The sequence below is a fragment of the Myotis myotis genome, unplaced genomic scaffold (assembly GCF_014108235.1).
Source record: "Myotis myotis isolate mMyoMyo1 unplaced genomic scaffold, mMyoMyo1.p scaffold_m19_p_5, whole genome shotgun sequence".
Lineage (NCBI taxonomy): Eukaryota > Metazoa > Chordata > Mammalia > Chiroptera > Vespertilionidae > Myotis > Myotis myotis.
The window spans coordinates 68338319-68362511 of record NW_023416357.1 but is presented as its reverse complement, the minus strand read 5'-3'; the positions used below and the strand labels follow the sequence as shown (position 1 = coordinate 68362511).

At 36.0% G+C, this 24193-nt stretch overlaps 1 protein-coding gene across 7 annotated transcripts in view; it reads left to right on the top strand.

Annotated features, from left to right (window-relative positions):
* Positions 1–15086, top strand: part of PGGT1B (protein geranylgeranyltransferase type I subunit beta) — a 50959-nt gene extending 35873 nt beyond the window's left edge. Inside the window, exons 9-10 of one of the 7 annotated variants that reach the window (XR_004967338.1) lie at positions 13428–13521; positions 14799–15086. Coding sequence is in view for 5 of the 7 variants with exons in the window: in XM_036307756.1 (XP_036163649.1) it covers positions 3074–3255 (182 nt within the window). In the remaining 2 variants the exon portion in view is untranslated. Of the gene's footprint in view, positions 1–471; positions 541–3073; positions 5143–9916; positions 10166–12848; positions 13042–13427; positions 13523–14798 lie in introns of those variants that run through there. The other 6 variants (XR_004967339.1, XM_036307759.1, XM_036307758.1 and 3 more) reach the window with 6 other exon arrangements.
* The last annotated feature ends 9107 nt before the right edge of the window (positions 15087–24193 follow it).

Genomic DNA, 24193 nt, shown 5'->3' with positions numbered 1-24193 from the left:
TTGCTCAGTAACTACATGGATGCCATCTATAGGCCCTTCAGACCTCACCTGCCAATTGAACTCATTATTTGCATGCTCCATCTGGCCCCAAAACTCTAGTAGCACTAAACCCAAGTTCATGCCTAGGATTCTGCAGAAGTCTTATCATTAGTCTTCCTGTCTCTAACCTTGTCCCCCTCATATTGACACCCTGTATGTGTGTATGTATGTGTGCTTAAAGAAGACGAGAAGGGCCCTAACTGGTTTGGCTCAGTGGATAGAGCGTCGGCCTGCGGACTGAAAGGTCCCAGGTTCGATTCTGGTCAAGAGCATGTACCTTGGTTGCGGGCACATCCCCAGTGGGGGGTGCAGGAGGAAGCTGATCGATGTTTCTCTCTCATCAATGTTTCTAACTCTCTATCCCTCTCCTTCCTCTCTGTAAAAAATCAATAAAATATATATTTAAAAAACTAAAAAATAATTTTAAAAAAGCAGAAGAGGAGAAGGGACCAAAGCTTTTTTCACTCTCTCAAATGGATCTCTGATGCAATAAAAAAAAAGGTGAGAACCTCTAATCTAAACTCTTCTATTAAATCTATTTTAAAAATTCAAAGACTTTCTTAGCACTCAGTCAGTTCTTTGGCATGGCACACAGGCCCTCCGGGATTTGGCTCCTCTTCTACCTCTATCATCATTCTTCTGGCTACTACCCTTCCCCCTTATGTTATTACCTCCAGCATAATGAATCTCTTTACAGATTCAAAAAAAATCACTGAGAATTCACTAAAGATTATTTAGAACACTGACATTTTTAATAAGTAAGTTGAAAAATTATTAGCTATAAATACATGAAACTAGATTCAAGAAATGATTGTTTTTGCAGCATTGTAATAGAATCATGGTTTTTATTATTGGCCTAGAGCCTCTTCAGTTCATCTCCTATTATTGAACTGCTATTGTTGGAACATGTACTTGAATCAAAATATAAATTGGGGGATCATAAAATTGTATTTCTGTACCTGAAATGAGCAGGAATATTACATCCTTATATCCATACTTGTATTTTCATGCAAAATATTCTCCTTTAGAAAAAAAATGTACAATGCTTTTAATTTCTAAAGCAAATTCATATTTTTAAAGTTTTGGTATCTATAACACATAGCCATAGATATGTTAGAAAAGGAACTCAAGAAAATTATTTTGATCTTGATGCCATTTTTGTTCAGCTAGTGCATGGTACTATTTTAACAAATAATGTACTATTTTAACAAATAATGGAAATAGGGAAATGACATACTTGAAATACCTTTTGAGTATTTACAATAGCTTTTTAAAAAGAAAATCCTTGAAGCTTTTTTCTTGCAAGATCAGTTTCTATAACATTTGTGTGAATACTTCGATGTAATACTTTTTACGGATTATGTTACAATGTCTTCAGAGCCTGTACACTATAGAGCAGAGAAAGTCTTTGTATGATAAATTGAACTTATGTGGATAGACCTGAGACCTTTTCCTAAAGCCGTTATAAAAATTATTTTAACAAGTCTTTAAAATTATCTTATTGGTTCTAATAAATCTAATAACCAATTTGACACAAGGAGATTTTTACATACATTTATAGAGGAAACTTGAGAAGAGAATGTATTTATAATCTATTCTAAGTGCTTGAATACCAAGAGTTTTCTTTTTACTATTTGAGGCTTGAAACAATTAACTGCTGATTCACTGGATTTTACAAGAATCCTTTTGAGAAAAAAATAAATGTATTTGTACATTAATTGGAAAGTGTAAGGCCCAATTTTATGTTATTCTGGATGTATTTTATTTCTCTTTCCATTGCATTCTTTTCTGGGAAAGTTTCCTATTGTCTAGATAGTAAAAGTTAATGTTGCTCTGTGTCTTTTATAATTTTAGAATAACTTCAAAGAACATATAATAGTACAGGGAAAATACAAATTTTTTTTTTATGGTTTGAAAATTAGAGGAAAATGAGCCAGAAGAAACGTAAGCATTCTGTGAAAAGACAAAGAAGGGCATTAACATGGGCCTTCATTAGTGAAATAACTTTTTCACAAATAACATTGAGTAAGCACAACTATTTATCATTCTGTTTTGAAAAGTAAATTATACTTGTCTAAGTAAAACTTATTCTTTAATTCTTTGACAAAGTTTGACTTTGTAAGATGTTTTGAACTTTAATAGCTCTTGAGGTCATAAATGATGGCCAAATCAAAAATAGAAAAAAAAATTTACTGCTACAAAATCTGTTTTTTGTAGTGTTCCCATAACTGCGGAGCTCTGAGCTCTTTAGAAGTCCAAATAAGGCTCTCAGACAGGCAACAGCCATGTGACTTCAGTGGCCACTTTAATGGAAGAGGGTTTCTGACCCCTGAAAGATGGGAAACTAGTGAGAACAGTGTAGAAGAATTGTTATGGTATGAAAACTCACATTATTATAGCCAAATAGAATGTAAGCTTGCTTTTATTTTCAGGTCAGACATTTTTAGAATGACTGACAGTACCCTAAATTGGAAAATTAAATATGGTACAGCATTCCAGAATGGATTACTTTGCTTACGTGCCTTTCTTTTAACACCGTTAGGGTAATACATAGGGTACTGTCAGAAATAAAACTTAGAGGGGAAGGGTGCTGCTACCTAGGTTCAGGGGTTTGTTTATTTTCATTTTTAATAAAATATTTTCCTATTATGATAATAGACTTAAAGCCCCTTGTTCCCATATTCTATAGTAAGCAAAGGGGAAACCCCACTACAGTGAGAAGTCTTTTATATTACTGCTACTTTTCCTTTTTGTCCTTTAGTCACAAAGTATGTTGGAAATGTCACTTCTTCAGCTAGGAACTGTTTTCCTTTGTTAATATTATTGTCTTGAATAAAATATCAGATTTTGATTATCTGGTTTTTTTAAACATTGGTGTCTGAGACTTTGTGAAAGCAAATATTTCAAAAACTATATTTAGAATTTTTTAAAATTCATTTTTAATGTAGTGATGGGCTGATAGGTATGCAGCTAAAGTATTTTGTAGCATGCACAAATTAGAATGCCTATTGTGACAAAAATGCCTCATTTTCAGATGCTTTGCATGCATACTTTGGAATTTGTGGCCTGTCTCTAATGGAGGAAAGTGGAATTTGTACAGTTCATCCTGCCCTGAATGTAAGCACACGGACGTCTGAACGCCTTCGCGATCTCCATCAGAGCTGGGAAAACAAGGACTCTAAACAATGCTCAGAGAATGTACACATCTCCACATGACTGACTTTAGACTGGGAGGGTGGGGGGATTTGTAGCATAACTGTAGCTCACAGTTAAAAGCCATGTATAACCAAGTGTGCTCTTTTTTTAAGAGGTAGAGTCTTACAATCAAATCTTGTGCTGGTGTCACTTTGGAATATGGTCTTGAGCCAGTATTTGTAATGGGTTTCAAGAAAATCTTTGAAGTTTGAACCACAATGGATTCTGTTATGGTTCTTAAATGTTTGTACTGTATTTCTAAGAAGTTCTTTGAGGAAAATTAACTGTGTGTATGTAGGTTATCTTTTTTAAAACTCTTCCGTACAAATTGTATCATATTATAAAAGAGAAATATTCAAGTTTACAGTTCACATAGCATTGATAATCTTTGGGTGAACACTTAGTGATCATTTTAAAAGCTTGACTGCTGATGGTAGAAAATTGCTTTAAGAATTAAGTATCTGGGATTATTCTTTGAAAACAATTGATCCCATAATTTTTAAAAAGAAGGACAACTTATTTTGTCTCATTCATAAGTGTGTGCCAATTAAACTTGTGTGGGCTATACCAGTATAAGTGAAATTAACCTCATAGCAAGAATGAATAGGCTTAACTAATACAATAATTTTCATAAAGGGAGATTGTTTTAAGAAGACTATTATGTAACTGTGGGAAAAGTAATTTAATTGTATGTGATAGTGAATGGAAAAGTTTTGTGCTGTGCAAATCCTTTATTTAGATGTTGCTGGGGTGAATAACAGTTATGTTTTACTTTAATCTCAAATTATTAGTTCCTGTTTTTTTCTTTTTCTTTATGGGGAGAAAACAGTATTATCTGGAAGAAAAGACATTTAGTAGTTTTGTTTATTTTTCTGAGATATGTGATATCATGATTTATCCTAGGACTTTTATAACAGTTATTTTTAGCCACTTAGATTTTATTTTTAGTTTGTTGCCCCATGCTTTAGCTTTTCTAATTTCAAACTGATAATTGCTTAATTTTTTCAAATTTAAGCAAAAATTTAATTAAAAAGTAGGACTGCTCAAGTAAATTAAATGGCTTAGCTCCATACGTGGCCATTTATGTTTTTATATTTTCAGGTAAGTTGGAGGGAAGTGTACTATTTAGGGGTTGAAGACAAGAGTTTGGTTTTGTTCTTTTTGTTTTTTTTATTCTGTGAACTTGCTAATTGTAAAGGAGGTAGTATAAAAACTCATCTGGTCAATAATAAGTTATTCAGTAAATCACATCAGTCACTATTGCTCGATGACATTCAAAGGTATGAAACTAGTACTGAAATGGAGAAGGAAAACGCTTCACTTAAGGGGCTGGATTTAAGTTAAAATCGTGGTGATAATAAATATTGAATTATTTGTTCTCCAAGAATCAGTATAAAAACTAAATTACTAGTATCGCTGTTTAGGTATAGTAACATTTAACATTTTATTTTCATTTCCTAAATTGGAGGAAAAATAGCCTTAAATTATGGTTCTTCCCAAATAAAGGGAAAACTAGTATATACTTGAAAAAAAATGATCATGTATTATTGGTATGGACAGTTGTAAACTTCAATTTGCCAGAGTAAAATTTTTTTTACATTAGAAATAAAATCAATTTTCTGATGATGGAAAAACATAAGTTTAACCACAGATGTCATCCTTCCATGAGTTGCTTCTCTTAAAATTCAGCCATTTTAAGATATCCACATCTCAAACTACATCATCATTTAGCCATCGGAGGTAAAATAACATATATATAATGGCTTTAGAACCAAATGCAAAGCCCAAACTGTTTTTCCCGAATCACCATTAATGGTTGGAAAGTGGGAAAGTTAGTAACAGTAAGTGTATTCATAAAAGAAAAGAGAATGCCAAGGTAAAAGTATTTCATAAAACTATTAAGAAATATTTTCTGATTCCTTGTATAATTTAATAGCATAAGATTATAGATTATAATAAGATTCTAATTTATATACTTGAGAGGGGCCTTCTTGTAAAATTTTATGGCCTGACTGGTGTGTCTCAGTGGGTGAGCGTCAACCCATGCTGGCTCTATTGCTAGTCAGGTCACATGCCCTGATTATAGGCTCAATTCCCAGCAGGGGCCGTGCAGGAGGCAGCCGATTGATGTTGATGCATTGATGTTTCTATCTTTCCCTCTTCTCTCCCTCTCTAAAATCAGTAAAAACATCTTTTTAAAAAAAGTTATCTATAAAAATAGAAAAAAACTTTATGAACCAGTGATTGTCATATTCCACAGCAGCGTACTGACCAAAAAATACCAGACTAGTGTGAATTGTGGAGAAATTATTCCTAACTTTCTCTAAATAGTTATTTACAAGAAAAGTATTTATTAGGTAAATTTTAAGTGATATTTTGCATATATACTTTGTTTTTTAGCAATGGTGATATAATGAGAAGAGAAATATGAGCTCCAAAATCTCAAATAACTAATCCCAATGCTGTATCCCCACCTCTAATATGGTATTTTCTCTCTCTTTTTTAATATGGTACTTTTTAGGCGATAGTAGAAGCTTTGTTTTGAGCATCTCATAAAAACAAGGTTAGTCAGGTCATACAACACAATTCAACCTATTTATCATCTACAGTGTTTTAGATTTGATCTGTAATTTGTGTACATTTTCATTAGATGTTTAAATAGTTACTTATAAATATTTAAATTCAAATAGAAGTTCTGCTGGAAGTGGTACATAGTTTGAAAACTACTGGACGTGATAGGATTTAAGAGTCAGTTTAGTAAAGATGATGGGCTTAAATTCCAGATCTGGCAGTGCAGCAGTGTGGCCTTGGACACTAATTTCCCCACTGATAAAATCGGGGGAGGGAGAATATCTAACTCATATGGTTGTTTGAAGATTAAATGAGATAATACATATAAAGTACTTAGCATAGTAACTGAAATACAGAACATTCCTAATTACAATTTCTGTCATAACTACAAAAAATTATGGTTATTAAAACCTCTTTTCTACAATAGAGATCTCAGTTTAAACTCAGAGAAAATGATGTCAGCAGTATGAATTTTTAATCTCCCCATTTGAATATGTTGTAACTAGGATAGCCACAGACAGTATTCTACAAAACTAAAGGACAAGGTTTCCCCGTGGATGTGAATATCCAAGTAAGTGAGGACAATCACTGCCCAACATGGTCCCAGTATCTATGAATGGAAGGCAGGCAGCTGGTTTCTGACAGCCTTGAAAATAGAACTATAACATTGCCCACAGTTTCTCACTAGAAAGTACAGTGGGCCAATCTGAGAACAGAAGCTGAAACCAGGAGGGGTTCTACAAGTTCCCACTTTCAGGTGAGTGTTACAGCAATACAATAAGATGTGATGATTGTCCTAGAGCAGTCTGGGCCCTTTCCTGTGTAGCTCTTAAAAGTAATGAGACAGCATTAATTGTTTGCGTCCCATACTCACCCCTGGGGATCTAGCACTGAGGAAAAAACTAGAATTAGTACCCAAATTGGACAGGATAAGTACAATAGGACAAAGGGAAGAGAAAGTCTAGGTAAATATTGGGAAGGAAGACCAATACAGACCATATAACCTGTAAATCACTTTGTAAAAATGAAAAGGGAATGTTAGGACCATGGATCTCAGAAAAGTCGTCACCCTCCCTCCTAAAAGTTCAGAAAAACAATTTGTTTTCCTAATTGAGCAGCTGAAAAGGATTACAGTCAAATCCCATTCAGAGTTATAAGAAATAAGAAGCAGACCAACATCACCATAATGAAAGCACGCCAGAAAGACATCACCACGAGACTGATGAAAACCTAGTATGTCTTATTTAAATGTTTTTTTAAGTTTTTTATTTCTTAATCCTTACCCAAGGATATGTTTTTGTTGATTCTTTTTTTTTTCTTTTTCTTTTTTTAGAGAGAGATGGGTAGGGAGAGAGAAAGAGAGCTAGAGAAACATTGATGTTAAGAGAGAAGCATCAATTATTTGCCTCCCATACTTGCCCCAACCAGGGATCAAACCCAAAACCTAGGCATATGCCCTGACTGGGAATCGTACCTGCAACCTTTCGGCGTATGGAACAATGCTCCAATCAACTGAGCAACACCAGCCAGGGCAAACCTAGTATTTTTTTAAAGAGGTTATGACAGGAAATAAAATAGTATTTAGAACTATATCAGTAAAAATGGGGAAAGCTGAAATTTAAGCAACCAAGTCTTTAAAACTGGAGGGAAAAGGCAAGCCAAAAGAAAGCAGAGGGAAATAATTAGTAAAAAGTGGGGAAGAAGGGAGAGAGAATAAGACAAAACACCAGCTAACCTACTTAAGGAAAAAGGGGAGGAAACAAAAATTTAAATGACATAGAAATAACCATAAATCAGGGAAATTTTCAAAATTATAAGACCACTTTGAATAATTTCATATAATAAATTAGAAAAATAACTTTTTTAGAAAAATGCAAATTGCCAAAATTTACTTTAGTAAGACATAAAAATTCAGAACCAACTATTACCATAGAAGAAACATAGTTAAAGGACTCCTTACAAAAAAAGCATCAGGCACAGATTGTTTCAAGATTACTACCAAATCTGTAAGAGTAAATAGTCTTGATGTTTAAAGAATCCCAGAGACTAGAAAAAGAATGTTGAACCGCAAAGTGTCAAAAAAAAGAGAAAGACTTCCAAATTCATTTTATGAAGTGAATGTAATAGCATGGTCTCTAAAACCTGACAGAAAATTACAGACTCTTGGGAATATCATTGCAAACATTTTAACTATATTAGCAAATAATCCACTAGCACTTTCAAAAAGTAATAAGTCATGACTAAGTTGAGTTTATTATAGGAATGCAAGGAAAATTCAATACTAGACAATCCACTAATATATTAAAAGAGTCAATGAGAATAATCATGTGATTATCTCCATCTTTGCATCAAAGGTATAACAATGGAGCACTCATTCATGTTAAATATACTCAAGTAGAAACTGATGGTAATTGATTAACATTGTACCTCTGCCCAAAAACAGCATCTTAATATTGAAACAAAAGAGGCTTTCCAACGACAGTCAGGAACAAAGCCCACTATCTCCTCTACTACTAAACATTGTGTTGGGGTTTTAGCTAATGAAGCTTGGGAAGGAAGAGGTGAAACTCTTTGCAGATAGGATTTTCTATCTGGGAAACCCAAGGAATTTGTAGAAACACTGTGAGAACTTAGTAAAGTAGCAATTTATTAACAGAAATATCAGTAGCCTTCACAAGACAAAAAAGAGTGCATACTCTGATTCCATTTAAATGAAGTTCAAAATAAAAACTTACGTGTGGTGTCAGAAATCAGCGCCCACTTGCAGGCACTCCCTCCCCAAAGGTAAGCACTATCCTGACGTCATCGCGAATTAGTTTTATCTGGTTTTGATATAAAAGGAGTCATAATGGATACATTTTTTTTCAACCGTCCTCTTTAGCTCAACAAGGACTGGAAGGGTACAAGGAAGCTTCTGTGGTGCTGGTAATACTCCGTTTTATGATCCAGGTGCTGGTTCTGAGGTGCATTCACTTCATGAATGAAACTGTCCACAATGATTTATGCAGTTTTCTGTATGTATAATCACAGTTCAATAAAAATGTTTACTAAGAAGAATAAAAGACAACACACACACACACACACACACACACACACCTTAACTAGTTAGGAAGTAGACTTATAGAGAATTTCCCTTTTATGATTTCAAAAGAGAGATGTGTAAACTTAAGACATGTCCAAAACCTATGAGGAAAGCATAAAAATAAAACACGTGAAAGACAAAAAAGTCTTGAACAAAATGAAAAGATTATGCCATATTTTTAGGTAAGACTCAACATCAAAACATGTTTTTCCCTTAGGTTAATTTATCAATTTAAGCTATCCCAATAAAAATTACCATGGTTTTGTTTTGTTTTGCGTTTTTAGAGAACACAGGAGAGTAACTATGAAACTGGAAAGAAAAAAAATAGAGGGAACTAGCCCTACCAGACATTAAAACATACTCTTGCCGAAACCGGTTTGGCTCAGTGGATAGAGCGTCGGCCTGCGGACTGGGGGGTCCCGGGTTCGATTCCGGTCAAGGGCATGTGCGTTGGTTGTGGGCACATCCCTAGTGGGGGATGTGCAGGAGGCAGCTGATCGATGTTTCTCTCTCATCGATGTTTCTAACTATCTCTCTCCCTTCCTCTCTGTAAAAAATCAATAAAATATATTTTTTAAAAAAAAATATTTATGGGAGACACAATAACACTTCTCTGCTTATAAATATATAATAACATAATGGAAGTTACCCATTAAAATTTTAATATTCAATAAAGAGTATATCTGTAATGCACTTGTCCCCAGAGTTCTATGATGGTATATTTGGGGAGGAGAGAGAATTTGGTGTTAGAGGCGTCAGTGAAGATGCTTGACTATTAAAATGAAATGCTTTTCCCTCCATTTCCTTTTTACTTGCAATGTTACATCTTATTTCAGTTATGTTTCACTATTGTCTTAGAAGAGGGCAGAAACTGTCAACTGAGGACACAGTTGCAAAATATTCTGATTTATGGGGAATGTTTTTATTTCAAAGATTTATTTTTTTATTAACAGATTCTGGGTAACTTAGTAACCTGGCTTTAAACACAGGAGACCTAATGATTTTCATCTTTTCCCCTTAAACACACAGTACAAGAAGAATTTCAGACCAGAGACCCCAGGAGGAAAGTGATTGTCACTACCCAAACAAGTGCCTCAAGTATCATCATACTTTTAAACCATTGATACAACTCTGTTAAACAGGACACAAGAGGTTCTGTGGACAGGAAGGTGTCCCTGTCACGCCCAACCCCTCATTCCCTAGTCCTCTGCAGGAGCAACAAGTGTGGGCAGTTTGTTTTCTAGAAATGGACCTGTAGATACAACTATATATGTGTGAATATGTTTATAATCATACACTTACATATAATAGTGACCCAAAGACCAACTGACTCAGCAGAAATTCAAATTTTCATTCATTTGACATAGCCTGGCATTTTTCGATTCCAGATATCTAGTACCAGTTATTAGGAAAAATGGCCAACTTAATAATCTTTGTTATATTTGAGAAAGGGCTAAGGAATCCTATATAATAAAGAGTTTATATGCTAATTAGACCAGACAGTGGAATGACCTTCTGGAACAACCTTCCGGAACAACCTGGGGGCGGGGGTGGCAGGACTGCAGGGCTGAGAGGCAGCCAGGGCGAGGGCCAAGCCCCTTGCATGAATTTCGTGCATCGGGCCTCTAGTGACTTAATAAAATAATTTTTAAAACCACAAAAATAATTAAACAACAATAACTGGAAGGTCACAGAACAATATTCTTGTTTTTTAATTCCACCACTCCTCAGTTGCCACTGCATTGCAAGTCTCATGGGGACCATTAGAGTTTATGAGAAAGACAGCAAAGACAACATGCCTGGGGAAGAAAGTAGGGGAAGGTGCAGGTGAACTCAAGAGAGAGAACATGCATGGGTCCTTTATCTTAAGGGTTTGATCTGTTTTCCAAAAGTGGGAATTTTATGGGAGGTCTCAGGAATATCTCAATAGCATATTCATCAGCTTTCCCAGTGTGTCCTTTAATGTGCTGATTCATCAAAATGAGCATATAGCGGGGTTAGGGTCATTCTCTGGTAAGTTTCATCTTCAAAGAATGTCATCAAAGAGAGACTGGGACCAAGGTGAGTCTGTCCCCATAGGGTCCAGAATGTATAAACCATTTGCTCCTAAGTATCCCTTGGTTAGGGAAGATATGACCTTGCAATTTATTACCTGTCTATAAATTGCTCTGCTGACTTATTATCTGGCTGTAAATTGCTTGGCTGTTTAACTGTTTGTCTCAGTTTCCCTATTCCACTCACCAAGGAACTTTCCTAGCTTCTTATTATCCTGCCTCAGTACTGGGAAAGGTAAACAAACAGGGCTCCCCACCTAGCTAAGTCCCCATTCTGATGACCTCTAGCAAGCCATTCCCTAAATCAGATCCCCTTGCTGTATGACACAGGAATCATAAAATGTGGCGCCTGGATCAGTAGAAGTAGTAACAACTGACATGTTCCTATCTCTAAAATGCCCAAAGCTCTTCAGAAGAGAGGAGAGGCTGTTTGGTTTAGAGTTTGTATAACGGAGAGGACATATATCAGACAGCCCAGTAGAATCTCACAAATATGATAGGACTTGGCTACATTGCCCATGTTTTTTTTTAATAAACTTTTTATACAGGTTTTAGATTTACAGAATAATTGCAAAGATAGGACAGAGAATTCCCAAATACTCAGCATCCAGTTTCCCCTATGACTAACATCTTGCATTAGTACTGTACATTTGCTACAATTAACTAATATTAATGCAGTATTAACTATATTCAGATTTCCTTAGGTTTTACCTGGTGTCCTATTTCTGTTCCAAGATCCCATCCAGGGACCACATCACATTCAGTCATCATGTCTCCTCTTGGCTGTGACAGTCTCTCCGACTTTTCTTCTTGATGACTGCCAGTTTTGAGGAGTACTGGCCAGGTGTTTTGTAGAACGTCTCTCAAATGGGGTTTGTCTGATCCTTTCCTCATTATTAGACTGGGATTATGGGTTTTGGTGAGGAAGATAAAAGTATAGTGCATTTTTATACCTTTCTACTTTTTAAAAACTCCATGTCAATTCCTCTCTATCTCCCCCACCCCCCAACCCTGTTATTATACTGCTAGTGCCTGTTAAGATAAGGAAGCGGGACCTCATTCTGGTACATATTACAGGAAGTCATTCCTACCTGATTGGATATCACTAGTGGGAATGGACTCCTCAGAGAGAATTTCCCGGGATGAGTTGCCTTAGAGCCACAGACTGCATAGCGAGTGAACTGAGAAGAGGGTCCAAGCAAAGGCAACAAGTGTGGCATAGAAAATAGAACCATCCTGGCAGCTGACCTGGGAGAACACACTGCCTGTGGGATTTTCTTTTTTTTTCTCCCCCTATTCTGTTTTTTCTTTCTTTCTTTATTGATTAAGGTATTGCATATTTGTCCTAACCCCCCCAGTCCCCCCACCCCCAAACCCCCGGTTATGCCCTCACTCCCTTGGTGTCTGTGTCCATTGCATTGGTTATGCTTATATGCATGCAAACAAGTCCTTTGGTTGATCTCCTGAGGGATTTTCTAATCCTTTGAGCAATGAAAGACTGGAATGTGGAATAACAAGTGATAAAAATATGGCCACAATCAAAGGCACCTGGTCAAAGAAACACCCACGCCCTGTCAGTGGAGTACAGGCAGGAAGTGGCGAGTTTATGAATACGGCAGGTATCAGGTGGTGACTAAGATTGAAATGGAGCTAATCCTGGAAGTATCCTCAAGTTAAAATCCTAAGGCTCTGAAGGCATCTAAATAAGCTAGCTGACAAAACAAATGTTCTGGGAAAAAAAATCAGGAAATCTCTCTCGTAAAAAAAAAAAAAAAAAAAAAAAAAAAAAAAAAAAAAAAAGCCTGGTTGCCAACTGTATGCGTCTGCTGGCAGGTGGAGAAGGCAGATGCTTAGAGTTTCTCGGGAGTGTGTCTGAGTTAGACTTCCTCGTGTCTCCTCTCATACAGTTTAAACCTGGAATCATGTTCAGAGGGCGGTTCGCCAGGGCTCAGTAGGCCTCACTGTCTAGGGCCATGAAATGGAAGCACGCCAACTGGCCCTTACTGGAACAGTGAACTTGGACCCTGGCCACTCAGCCAGCCAGCTATTGACCTGCCAACACAAACAAACTTCAACATTCACCTTCATTTTAGAACTCTGGTAAGGATTAGAGGAATTTAGTATCTGAACACCATTGGTAATCTGTAAAGTGCTTTTCATTAAGAAGTATTGTCACTGTTCTGTTAAGCTCTTTGCCCAGGTCTCTGTTTCTGAAAAATGTGACAGCCCTGGCTGGTTTGGCTCAGTGGATAGAGCGTCCACCTGCGGACTGAAGAGTTCCTGGTTCATTCCAGTCAAGGGCACATGCCTGGGTTGCGGGCTTGATCCCCAGTAGGGGGCGTGCAGGAGGCAGCAGATCAATGATTCTCTCTCCCTTCTTCTCTGAAATCAATAAAATATATTTTTTTAAAAAAAGAATGTGACAAGAAAGGAATGTGGTGATTTCTCCTTTTCATTTACCCTTTTCTTTTACGTTTATACACCAGGCATTATAGTATAGATGGTGCAAGTGAAGAAGAATAACAACAGAGGATTCATGGAGCCCTCAGTGTGCTGGTGACAATTCTAAGCTCTTTACAGGTATTAATTCACTTAATCCTTATGACAACTCTCTGTTATTGTGCCCATTATTACTGATGAGTAAACTAAGATACAGAGAAGTTAAATGCTAAAGGTCAAATAGCTCTAATGTGGCTATATCAGTTGGAACTTGTTTTGGTTGTATAATAACTCAAATGACATGATTTAAACAAATTAGAGTTTAATTTTCTCGAGTAAAAGAAGATGGGAGGTAGGTAGTCAAAGGCTAGAATGGCAGTCTCACCATTCTTAGGAACTCAGGCTCATCTTTCTTCTTTCTCTAGATATCTTAGCACATGATTATCCTTGGGTTCTCCTCAATAGTCCAAGATGGGATTGGAATGCCAGGCGTCAAAACTGTTTTAGTTAGAAGAGAAGGAAGGAGAGGGCCAAAGGGCTTTCCCAGAAGCCCCACCCAACAACACCCAACATTTGACTGGTTACCCCTAGCTGCAAAGAAAGCTGGAAAATGTGTTTTTCTTTTTCTTTTTTTAAAAAGTTGGACACATTTCTGAAGGTTCTGTAAAAGAAAAAAGAGACAATACATTTTAGACTCATGCACCATAGAATATAGTTTCTCAGTATAGAATTGTGGCTTTTGTTGGCAGGTGAAAATAAGGCTGTATTACGTTTTTATTTCCCACTTGCAGTAGTCATTTAAAAATGCAAACAAGGTAGTGTATACAATTTTTTTTAAAGTTAGAACTTTACTTAGTTTCTAGTTTTCCCTTATCCACAATTTAGTTATAGTTGATGAGATTCTGTAACTTCATAGTATTCAGATGATTATTTTAGACTCTTACAATGAAGAATAAAAAAAAGACAGAAGTGGTTTTAGAAGAAATACTTTTCTTATTTTTATTCTGAAATTTTTATCTGGAGGTTTTTGGGGTTTTTTTCTGAAAGGCATTACTCTCAGATTTCCCTTTCAAAGAGCAAATGTCCAATATTAAAGTTTTCATTTGTCTTTTAAGGAAAGAAAGGAAAAGAATATTTGAATTGATATTTAGACAATTACTTATTTGGGTTTATTGTACTTGATTATGGCTAAAACCTTTCTTTTGATCTCGGTTTCTCCAGCTATAAAGTATAGTCATTCATTTATTCATCCATTCACTAAATACTTCTGAGTTTAAAAGGTATTGGATGCTTTATATTTGATAGTCATTTCTGTCTCATTGTTAACAAAATAATTAGGTAATGTGAAACACATTTTTAAAGTTTGTACTTCAACAAGTACTTTTACAGTTAAACAGAAAGTATTTCTTTTCATACAGATAAACCAAATTTGGTGTATTGAAAAAAGAAACTGGAAACTTTTGGAATCATAAGATAAGAATATTTCAACTATGTACACATTACACATAGAAAAACATATTATGAATCTTTACGTATAAGGATACTAAAAGGGAAGTACTGACAATTTTCCTTTTTAAGAGTAAACAATATATTGTGACATGCCTTTGTGACATACAGTGCTCTCCCCTAGAGCTGATACAACTCTAAAATAGATATATTTGCAGAAAATATTCTTCTCATTTATATTAATGTAGCCATATTGCTTCTCTAAGGAAACATTTGTAAACATTGCTACTATGTTCCAGAAATGTTTTAAGAAGAAAATCATTGTATATGAATCCTCTACAATGGAAAATAATATAATAACGTTTCCCCTGATAGAATTCAAAATTGTGCATGTCACGGTAAACGAAGTGATATGAGTTCTGCATCAGAGCCTAAGGCTATGGCTGGGGGTCATGATTTATTTTCAGTTTGTTATTAGTACTGATTGCCTTCTGACACTAGACAAGCTATTCAAACTATTGAATTCTTTATTTCTTTATTTATTGCTTGCCAGAGTACACAGCCAGCATTGGCTGTGGCAGGAAACTCAGAGTACCCAGAAGCTTTGGTACACCAGCCCTGGTGTGTTCCCTGTCTAAACGTGTGTGTATTGGGGAAAAGGGCCACAAACGTCATTTGAGTCCTTCAAATAACAGAAAACACAGAACCTTCCATTTCAATTATGGATTCACATAAGAAGCAAATGAAGGAAAGCAGAGTCAACAGGGAGAAAGGGAAGCAGCAAGAATAGTAAGACTGTGAAGCCGGGTTCTGTGCAAAGAGAGTAAAGATGGCAGTTACAAAAAGCTGAAAATAGTTAATAGGTAAAATTCTCAACATGCTTTTCCCATTGTGCCCTTGATCTTATTTAGAATAAGATGATTTAAAAATTTTAAACATGCACCATAGCTTTATTTTATGCCTTGGCTGGCTAGTTTGTAGTTCAGGGACAGGTGGTAATATTCCTCCCTCTTGGCCAAAAGCTTGTCCTTCCTGCTCCTCAAAGTCAGTGTTATTTTTATAGTATGATGCTTATAGAATTCCTTTCTTGGCATTTTTTTCTACTCTGAAAATTTTTTTCTAGATACTTCTCTCCTTTATAATAGAACAACAGTGCTAAGTCCTTGCAAATACTTAATAAATCAGTAGCCTATATTGGTGTTAACATTCTTAATTTAAATTCATGGAGATTTGAGCTGTATTGTTTGTTGAGGAACACTGGCATAATAAGAAAGAGATAGTAAAAGTATGTCTTGGTGGCAAAATAGAACAATAGACACACTTTATCATTTTTGCCAGAGCCCATCATCTTGTTTGATAATCACATAGCAGCCAATCTTCCACTAAGTACTACCTCTTACATACCCTATTCGCACTCACTGCTGTGAAAAACCATACTAAATCTAACTCTGAGATCCTATAAATTCTCTTTCCCCCTCATATCTTCCCTCCCCCAACTCTCACTTATCAAACAACCTTCTAAAATAAATAAGGAACAGCAGAAAGATGGCTCTTAGAGTAAGCCCATTTATTTTATTACCAGCACTAATAAGTAACTCCCTTCATCTCTGGCTTAAAACATCTCAAAGCAACAATGCATTCAAAATCCTTCAGGATGGTAAAACACATGGATACTTAGCTATATAGTAGGAAGAATGATACAAAGACAATGACTAAAGTACTGAGGGGAGGTTCTTCAGCCTCAGAATGAGCAAACTTTTGTGGCAGAAACACAGCCAGGCTTGATGAGAGAAGCAGAGTATGTGGTTGAATTATTTATAATGATGCTGCAGCTGTATTGATCAGAGGGAGTTTCTCTCTTAACCCTACCTTCCCCGAACCTTAAAGAATTATGTCCTCCCTCAAAGAATGATGCCCCAAAGTGAAAGGGTGTGGGGTGGGTTACTGGTGAGGATCTTAGTTAAGAAAAGACTGGTTATCCAATATAGTTCTACCATATCTAATGACAAGCAAACTGATGATCTCTTTGCATATCTCATTTCCTAGGAAAGAAATGGTATATCATTTCACAGTATGCCCTGCAGGAAAAAGATTCTGCCCTCCCTACCGGCATCATGTTACCTCAGCATCAAAAAACCTAACACAAAATTGAAGCTTTCAAAGCATAGCATGGTATTAAAAGAGCATTTATATTTTTAGAATCTTGTGTACTGTTGAATCTGCACTGCCAGAACACTACCAGGCCCATAGTAGGTGGTCAGTCATATTGAATAAATGAATGAATGTGCTTAGCATATTTGGATTCACTGAATGGGTTTGGGATTCAGCCACTAAAGGCCATGTGCTCAGCAGTGTGTTAGGGGGATGCTGGCTTCTATGCTAGCCTAAATTGGCCATCCTAGCTTCCTCCTGGGTAGAGTCTTGCTTGCTAGGGAAATAACATGTACTGGGGACTAAGGATTAATTTAGAATATATGCACACAGTTCCAACTTTGCCATTGGGAAACTCTAAGACAAGGACCTATTCTTTGCCCTTAAATAAGCCCAAAGTAGTTTGCCACCCTCTTTAGGCCAAAGATTGTGTGTGATAAGCTTCTGAAGAAAACAAACTGTTAGAAGATACAGTGTCCTTTTTACCACAGGAGAGAGGGGACTTGAAAAGAAAATGCTGCTTAATGCTACTAAGATCACCAGCACTTCACTTGAAAAAAAAACAAAATCCTATTCTGATGTGGAGGAGAAAAACAGTATTGGTGGCATACCAAGCTGGTTCATTCCAAGAAGAAATTCTAGGCATTTGTTCCAAATGGGTGTTGAAAAACCATCTTGGACAGGTATAATGTGACATATCTACATTACAGACAACTTTGGCTAGTGTGCCACCTTTTTTCCTAATAGTTAACATTTTATGGAATTCAACCAAAAAAACCACATTATTAGAAAAGGAGGAGACATTAGGTAGATGTGGCTCATTTTATTTTGTGTTTTTGTTTGGTTTGGTTGGTTTGGTGATATTTCAACAGATCAGAGAGTACTAGAAATAATCAGGTTCCAACAGGAGCCTAAAAATGGCATCAGTCTTGGATTTGGGATAAGAAGGAAGTTGGAGCCCCTGCAAAGGTTCCTATTCCTCTATCCCAAATTTCTAGATATGACAGATCATATGCTTTTTTCTTTTCTTTTCTTTCTTTTTAAATTAATAGCAGTATTTTAATAACGAAATAGATACTGTGTGAGCCAAAAAGCATTATAAGGAATCCTGAAATATGCAAAGCAGATGGAATAATGTTAACAGAGATAAGCTACTACTACCACGGGAACAACTTCCAATGTGCTACAGACTCAGAAAGGGCAGATTCAGGGAACAGGAAGAGCCCTAGGCCACCAGGAAGTACTGAGATGGGACAAATGTAGGCAGTAGAGCAAAAATGCTGAAGAACTTGTTATTACATCACACTCAGTAATGTATTAATAGAATTCTGTCATAACCGAGCAGGATTTATGCCAGAGATGTTCAAAATTGGAAAAAAATATTAATGTCATTTGCTCTATTACTAAATTAAATATGAAAACTATTAGAAATAATAAAAAAAATCCAACAAGGCAACGAGAAACAAGATCAACAGACAAAAACTATAGCATTCAAACTTACTAGCAATATACACGTGAAGGATATTACTATAGACTAAGTGTGTCTCCTCAAAAATTCATGTTTGTGAAGACATGACCCCTATGACATGTATTTTGAATCCTAACCACAGTGGTATCAGAATGTAAGTGGGCCTTTGAGAGGTCATTAGGTCATGACAGTGGAGCCCTCAAGAATGAGATTAGTGCACCTATAAGGAGACCCTGGAGAGCTCTCTCACCTCTCATGCTGTGTGAGGAAACAGTGGGAAGACACAGCCACTTGCTTGTGTCTAGGTGTGAACCTCTTTGTATTTTCTTGGATCTGTAGATTAATGTTTTCCATCAAATTTGGGAAGTTTTAGCCATTATTTCTCCAAATATTTTCTGTGCCTTCCTCTGTTTCTCTTTCTCAACACACACACACACACACACACACACACACACACACACACATTTTGTATTCTTATATGGAGTCCAAAATATGAATACAACATAAATTATTCAAGCATTTCTTAATTAGTGGAAATTAAATTGCTTCCAATTTTTTACCATTATAAACAATGTTACAATTAACATTATTTATATATATCTCCTTGAAGGATACTTCTTCCAACAGATACTGAAAAGTGAAGTTGCTGAGTCATTTAACATTTTAGACACTGTTGCCAAATTGCCCTCCAAAATAGCTATATCAATACTAAAAACCAAAAGTTCTTAAAGCTACACACATTTCCTCACACTCTTAAAAATTTATATTATCACCCTAGCCAGTTTGGCTCAGTGGATAGAGCATTGGTCTGCAGACTGAAGAGTCCAGGGTTTGATTCTGATCAAGGGTAGGTATCTCCTTTGCAGGCTAGGTCGCATGTGGGAGGCAACCAATCAACACTGATGTTTCTCTGTTTCTCCCCTCCCTTCCACTCTCTCTAAAAATCAATGGAAAAAATATTCTTGGGTGAGGATTAACAACATCAAAATTTGTACTATCGATTTTTTTAATTGCTGATAACCTGATGAATGAATGATGGGGTCTCATTGTTTTCATTTCTGTTTCCTTTGTTACTATTATGGTTGTGCATCGTTTCATGCTTATTGGTCCTTTGTTTTCCCCCATTTTCAAATATTTTGTTTTTATCCCTTATTCATTTTTCTATTAGGTTTTGTTTTTTTTCTTATTGATTTATAAGAAGTTCTTTATATATTCTTAAATGTATTCTTTATCTGTTGTATATGTTGCAAATGCTTTTTCCCAGTCTCATTTCTTTTAACATTGGTATCTTTGATGTACAGAAGTTTTCTCATCACCATTTGACCTATGCTCTCATCACTAATTGGAAATGTCACTGTTATTATTTATTTTATTTTTTATTTTTTTTTAAAATATATTTTTATTGATTTTTTACAGAGAGAAAGGGAGAGAGATAGAGAGTAAGAAACATCGATGAGAGAGAAACATCGATCAGCTGCCTCCTGCACGCCCCCCACTGGGGATATGCCCGCAACCCAGGTACATGCCCCTGACCGGAATCGAACCTGGGACCTTTCAGTCCGCAGGCCGACGCTCTATCCACTGAGCCAAACCGGTCTCGGCCACTGTTATTATTTAGTAGGTGAATATAAATCATGCAAATTCTAATCATGATTTTTTTTCTAGATTTTCTGTTTTATTGATTTATTTGTTCATTCTTATACCAATTTTTCTAATTATTATGGATTCATTTTTCTATTTGCTAGAACATTGTTTTTTTATAAATTGCCTTGGGCATTTGTGTGCATTCCTCTTTTGAATTAATTTTATTTATTTTTAATTGAATTTATTGGGGTGACATTGGTTCACAAAACTATATAGATTTCAATTGTACAACTCAACAAAACATCATCTGCACACTGCATCATGCGTTCATCATCCCAACCAAGTCTCTTTCTGTTCCCATGTCCCCATTTCCCCCCTTTGCCCACATCCACCTACCCCCTAACTCTCTTTCCCTCTGGCTATCACCCCACTGTGTCTCTGTGTTATAAATATGCTAGAGGCCTGGTGCATGGATTCATGCACTGGTGGGGTCCCTTAGCCTGGTCTGTGGGGATCAGGCCAAAACTGGCTCTCTGACATCCCCCGAGGGTTCCCAGATTGTGAGAGGGCACAGGGAGGAACCGTAGGAGAGCTCCAGGGCATGTCCTGCACGTCTTACCCAGTCCCAATAGGCCAGACCCCAGCAGCAAGCTAACCTACCAGTCAGAGCATCTGCCCCTGGTCTAATGGTCGAATGAACAGTCAGACACTTAGCATATTAGGCTTTTATTATATAGAATATATGGTGTTTTATTTTTGCTTAATCCCCTCACTTGAATGTTTTATTGCAATTTTTTTGGATTTATAGATTAATTAAGATATTGAAGCCGAAGCCGGTTTGGCTCAGTGGATGGAGCGTCGGCCTGCGGACTGAAGGGTCCCAGGTTCGATTCTGGTCAAGGGCATGTACCTGGGTTGCGGGCACATCCCCAGTGGGAGATGTGCAGGAGGCAGCTGATCGATGTTTCTCTCTCATCGATGTTTCTTACTCTCTATCTCTCTCCCTTCCTCTCTGTAAAAAATCAATAAAATATATTTTAAAAAAAAAGAGATTGAAGAAATTCATTGTTAACAGATTGTCTTACAAGAGATACTGAAGGATATCTTCAGAATGAAAGGAAATGACTATAGATAATTAGAGATGATGAGCACCAGAAATTATAAATTTATGAGTAAATAAATACTATACATATATTTTTCTCTTAATTTCTTTAAAAACATGCATTTTTGTTAGATTGTGTAAAGCAATAATTATAAGACTATATTGTTGCATTTATAACATATGTAGAAGTAATATGCATGACAATGAGGGAGGAGAACTGGGACTACTACATTTTGGCAGAATTAAGTCAGTATAAATCTAAAGTAGATTGGGATCAGTTAAGAGTTACATTTTAGTCCCTAGAGTAACTATTTAAAAATAATAAGTTTGTTAAAAGTCAGCAAAAAAATAAAATATATATACTAATAAATATTTAACACAAAAAAAGACAATAAAGGAGGAACAGAAGAACAAAGGCATAAGACATGGAAAAACAACTTTAGCTAACTGGTATTCATGGAACACTCCACCCAGCAGCAGAATACATATTATTTTTAAGCACACAGGGAGTATTACTCCCAAACAGATCATACAATAGGCCAGGGTCAGCAAACTATAGCCCAATGGCCAGCTACCTAATTTCTTTTACATCCTCACCTGAGGATATTTTTTTAAAATATATTTTTTATTGCTTTCAGAGAAGAAGGGAGAGGGAGAGAGAGATAGAAACATCAGTGATGAGAGAGAATAACTAATCAGCTGCCTCCTGCACATCCCACACTGGGGATCAAAACTGCAACCCACATGGGCCCTGACTGTGTATCAAACCATGACCTCCTGGTTCGTAGATCAACACTCAACCACTGAACGATTCCAGCCTGGCTAAGGTTATATTTTTATTGACTTTAGAAAGAGAGGAAGGGAGAGAGAGAGAGAGAGAAACAGCCATGGATTGCCTCCATATGCCCCGGCTGGGGATTTAACCCAAAACCTAGGTATATGCCCAGACAGGGAATCAAACCCATAATCTTTTTATATAGGACAACACTCCAATCAGCTAAGACAAGCCACTTGTCTGGTTCCCAGCTACCTAATTTTTTAAAAACCTTTTAAACCATTTTTAAGTGTGCAATGCAGTGGCATTAATTACATAATATTGTTCAACCATTATCCATACCCAAAACTTTTTCATCATCCCAAGCATAAAATCTGTACCTATTAAACAATAATTCTCTATTCCTCATTCCCTTCAATCCCTTAAATCTACTTTCTGTCCCTATGAGTTTACCTATTCTAATATTTCATATAAGTAAAGTCATAATATTTGTTCTTGTGTGTCTGGCTTATTTCACTTAAAATAATGTTTTTAAATTCCATCCATACTATAGCATAGTTCATTCCATTTTATAGCCTAACAATATTCCATTATTTGTATATACCACATTTTTTTTTATCCATTCATTTATTGATCAACACTTGGATTGTTTATATCTTTTGGTTATCATTAAAAACACAGCAGTGAATATTAGTGTACAAGTATCTATTTGAGACCCTGTTTTCAATTTTTTTAGGTATATACCTAGAAGTGGAATTGCTGAGTCAAATAGTAATTTTATGTTTAGCTTTTGAAGGACCATTGAACAGTTTCCTACAGTGGTTGCACCCATTTTACATTCCCATAAGCCATGTACAAGGGTTCTAATTTCTCTCTGTTGTCACCAATACATTACATTTTTAAAAATTATAGCCATTCTAATGGGTATGTGAAATGATATCAATTGTGGTTTTGATTTGCATTTAACTAATGACTAATGATGTTGAGCATCTTTTCACATGCTTATGCAGCTGTCTATTTTTGTAAATAAATGTTTATTTATTTACCTATTGTTGATGATTGCCTTCATCCCATAAGAGCAGTTGAGTAGTCAAAGACTGTATGGCCGCAAGTATAAAATGTTTACTAGCTCACTGAGCCAAAAGGAATTTGCTCACTCACATGTTAGAGCATAAAAAAGCTTCATTATTTTTAAAACATTGAGATCATTCAAAGAATGGTCTCTGTTCAAGCCAGAATTCGATTAGAAATCAACATAAAAAAATATGGGAAATCTGGAAATACTTAGAAATTTAGGATAATTTTGAAATTACAAGGGGATTTTGAATATTTCTAACTGAATGAAAACAAAAAGACAGCATATCAAAATTTATAGAATGTAGTTAACCTAATGCTTAATGGGTAAAGACTGAATACTCCCCTATGATTGGGAATAAGGCAAGAATGTCTACTCCTGTCACTTTTATTCAGTATTGTACTGGAGGTATCTAACCAGAGTAATAAGGCAAGACAAATAAATCAAAAGCATACAGATGGAAAGGAAAAAGTAAAACTTCATTAGTTACAGATACAGATGGTGCATGACAAGATTTGAACTTCAAACTTTGAATCTTGATATTTTCCTGGGCTAGCAATGTGTGGTATGATACTCTCTCTTCCTGATGGGAAGTGGCAGCAAGCTCCCAGTCAGCCACCTGGTCATGAGGATAAACAGCCCATACTCCACAGCAGCGGTTCTCAACCTGTGGGTCGCGACCCCTTTGGGGGTCAAACGACCCTTTCACCGCGGTCACCTAAGACCATTGGAAAACACATATATAATTACATATTGTTTTTGTGATTAATCACAATGCTTTAATTATGTTCAATTTGTAACAATGAAATTGGGGGTCACCACAACATGAGGAACTGTATTAAAGGGTCGCGGCATTAGGAAGGTTGAGAACCACTGCTCTACAGCGTAGTATTAAATGCATTTTTTACTTAAGATGTTTTAACTTACACTGGGGTTATCAGGACATAACCCATTATAAGTTGAGGAGTATCTATAATATAAGAAATCTACAAATAAAATCTACTGGAATAAATGAATTTTGCAATACTGCAAGATACAGCTCATTATGCAATTCTTAGCTATATCTATATATATCTGTATACATCTACACTGAGTGGCCAGATTATTATGACCACCTGACATTTGTCAGCAAATTAGCTATAATTTCTCGCTGAAGTTGCTAGAGTGCTAGACCATTATAAATAGGGAAGCAGGTTGTTTACCTCGACAGTA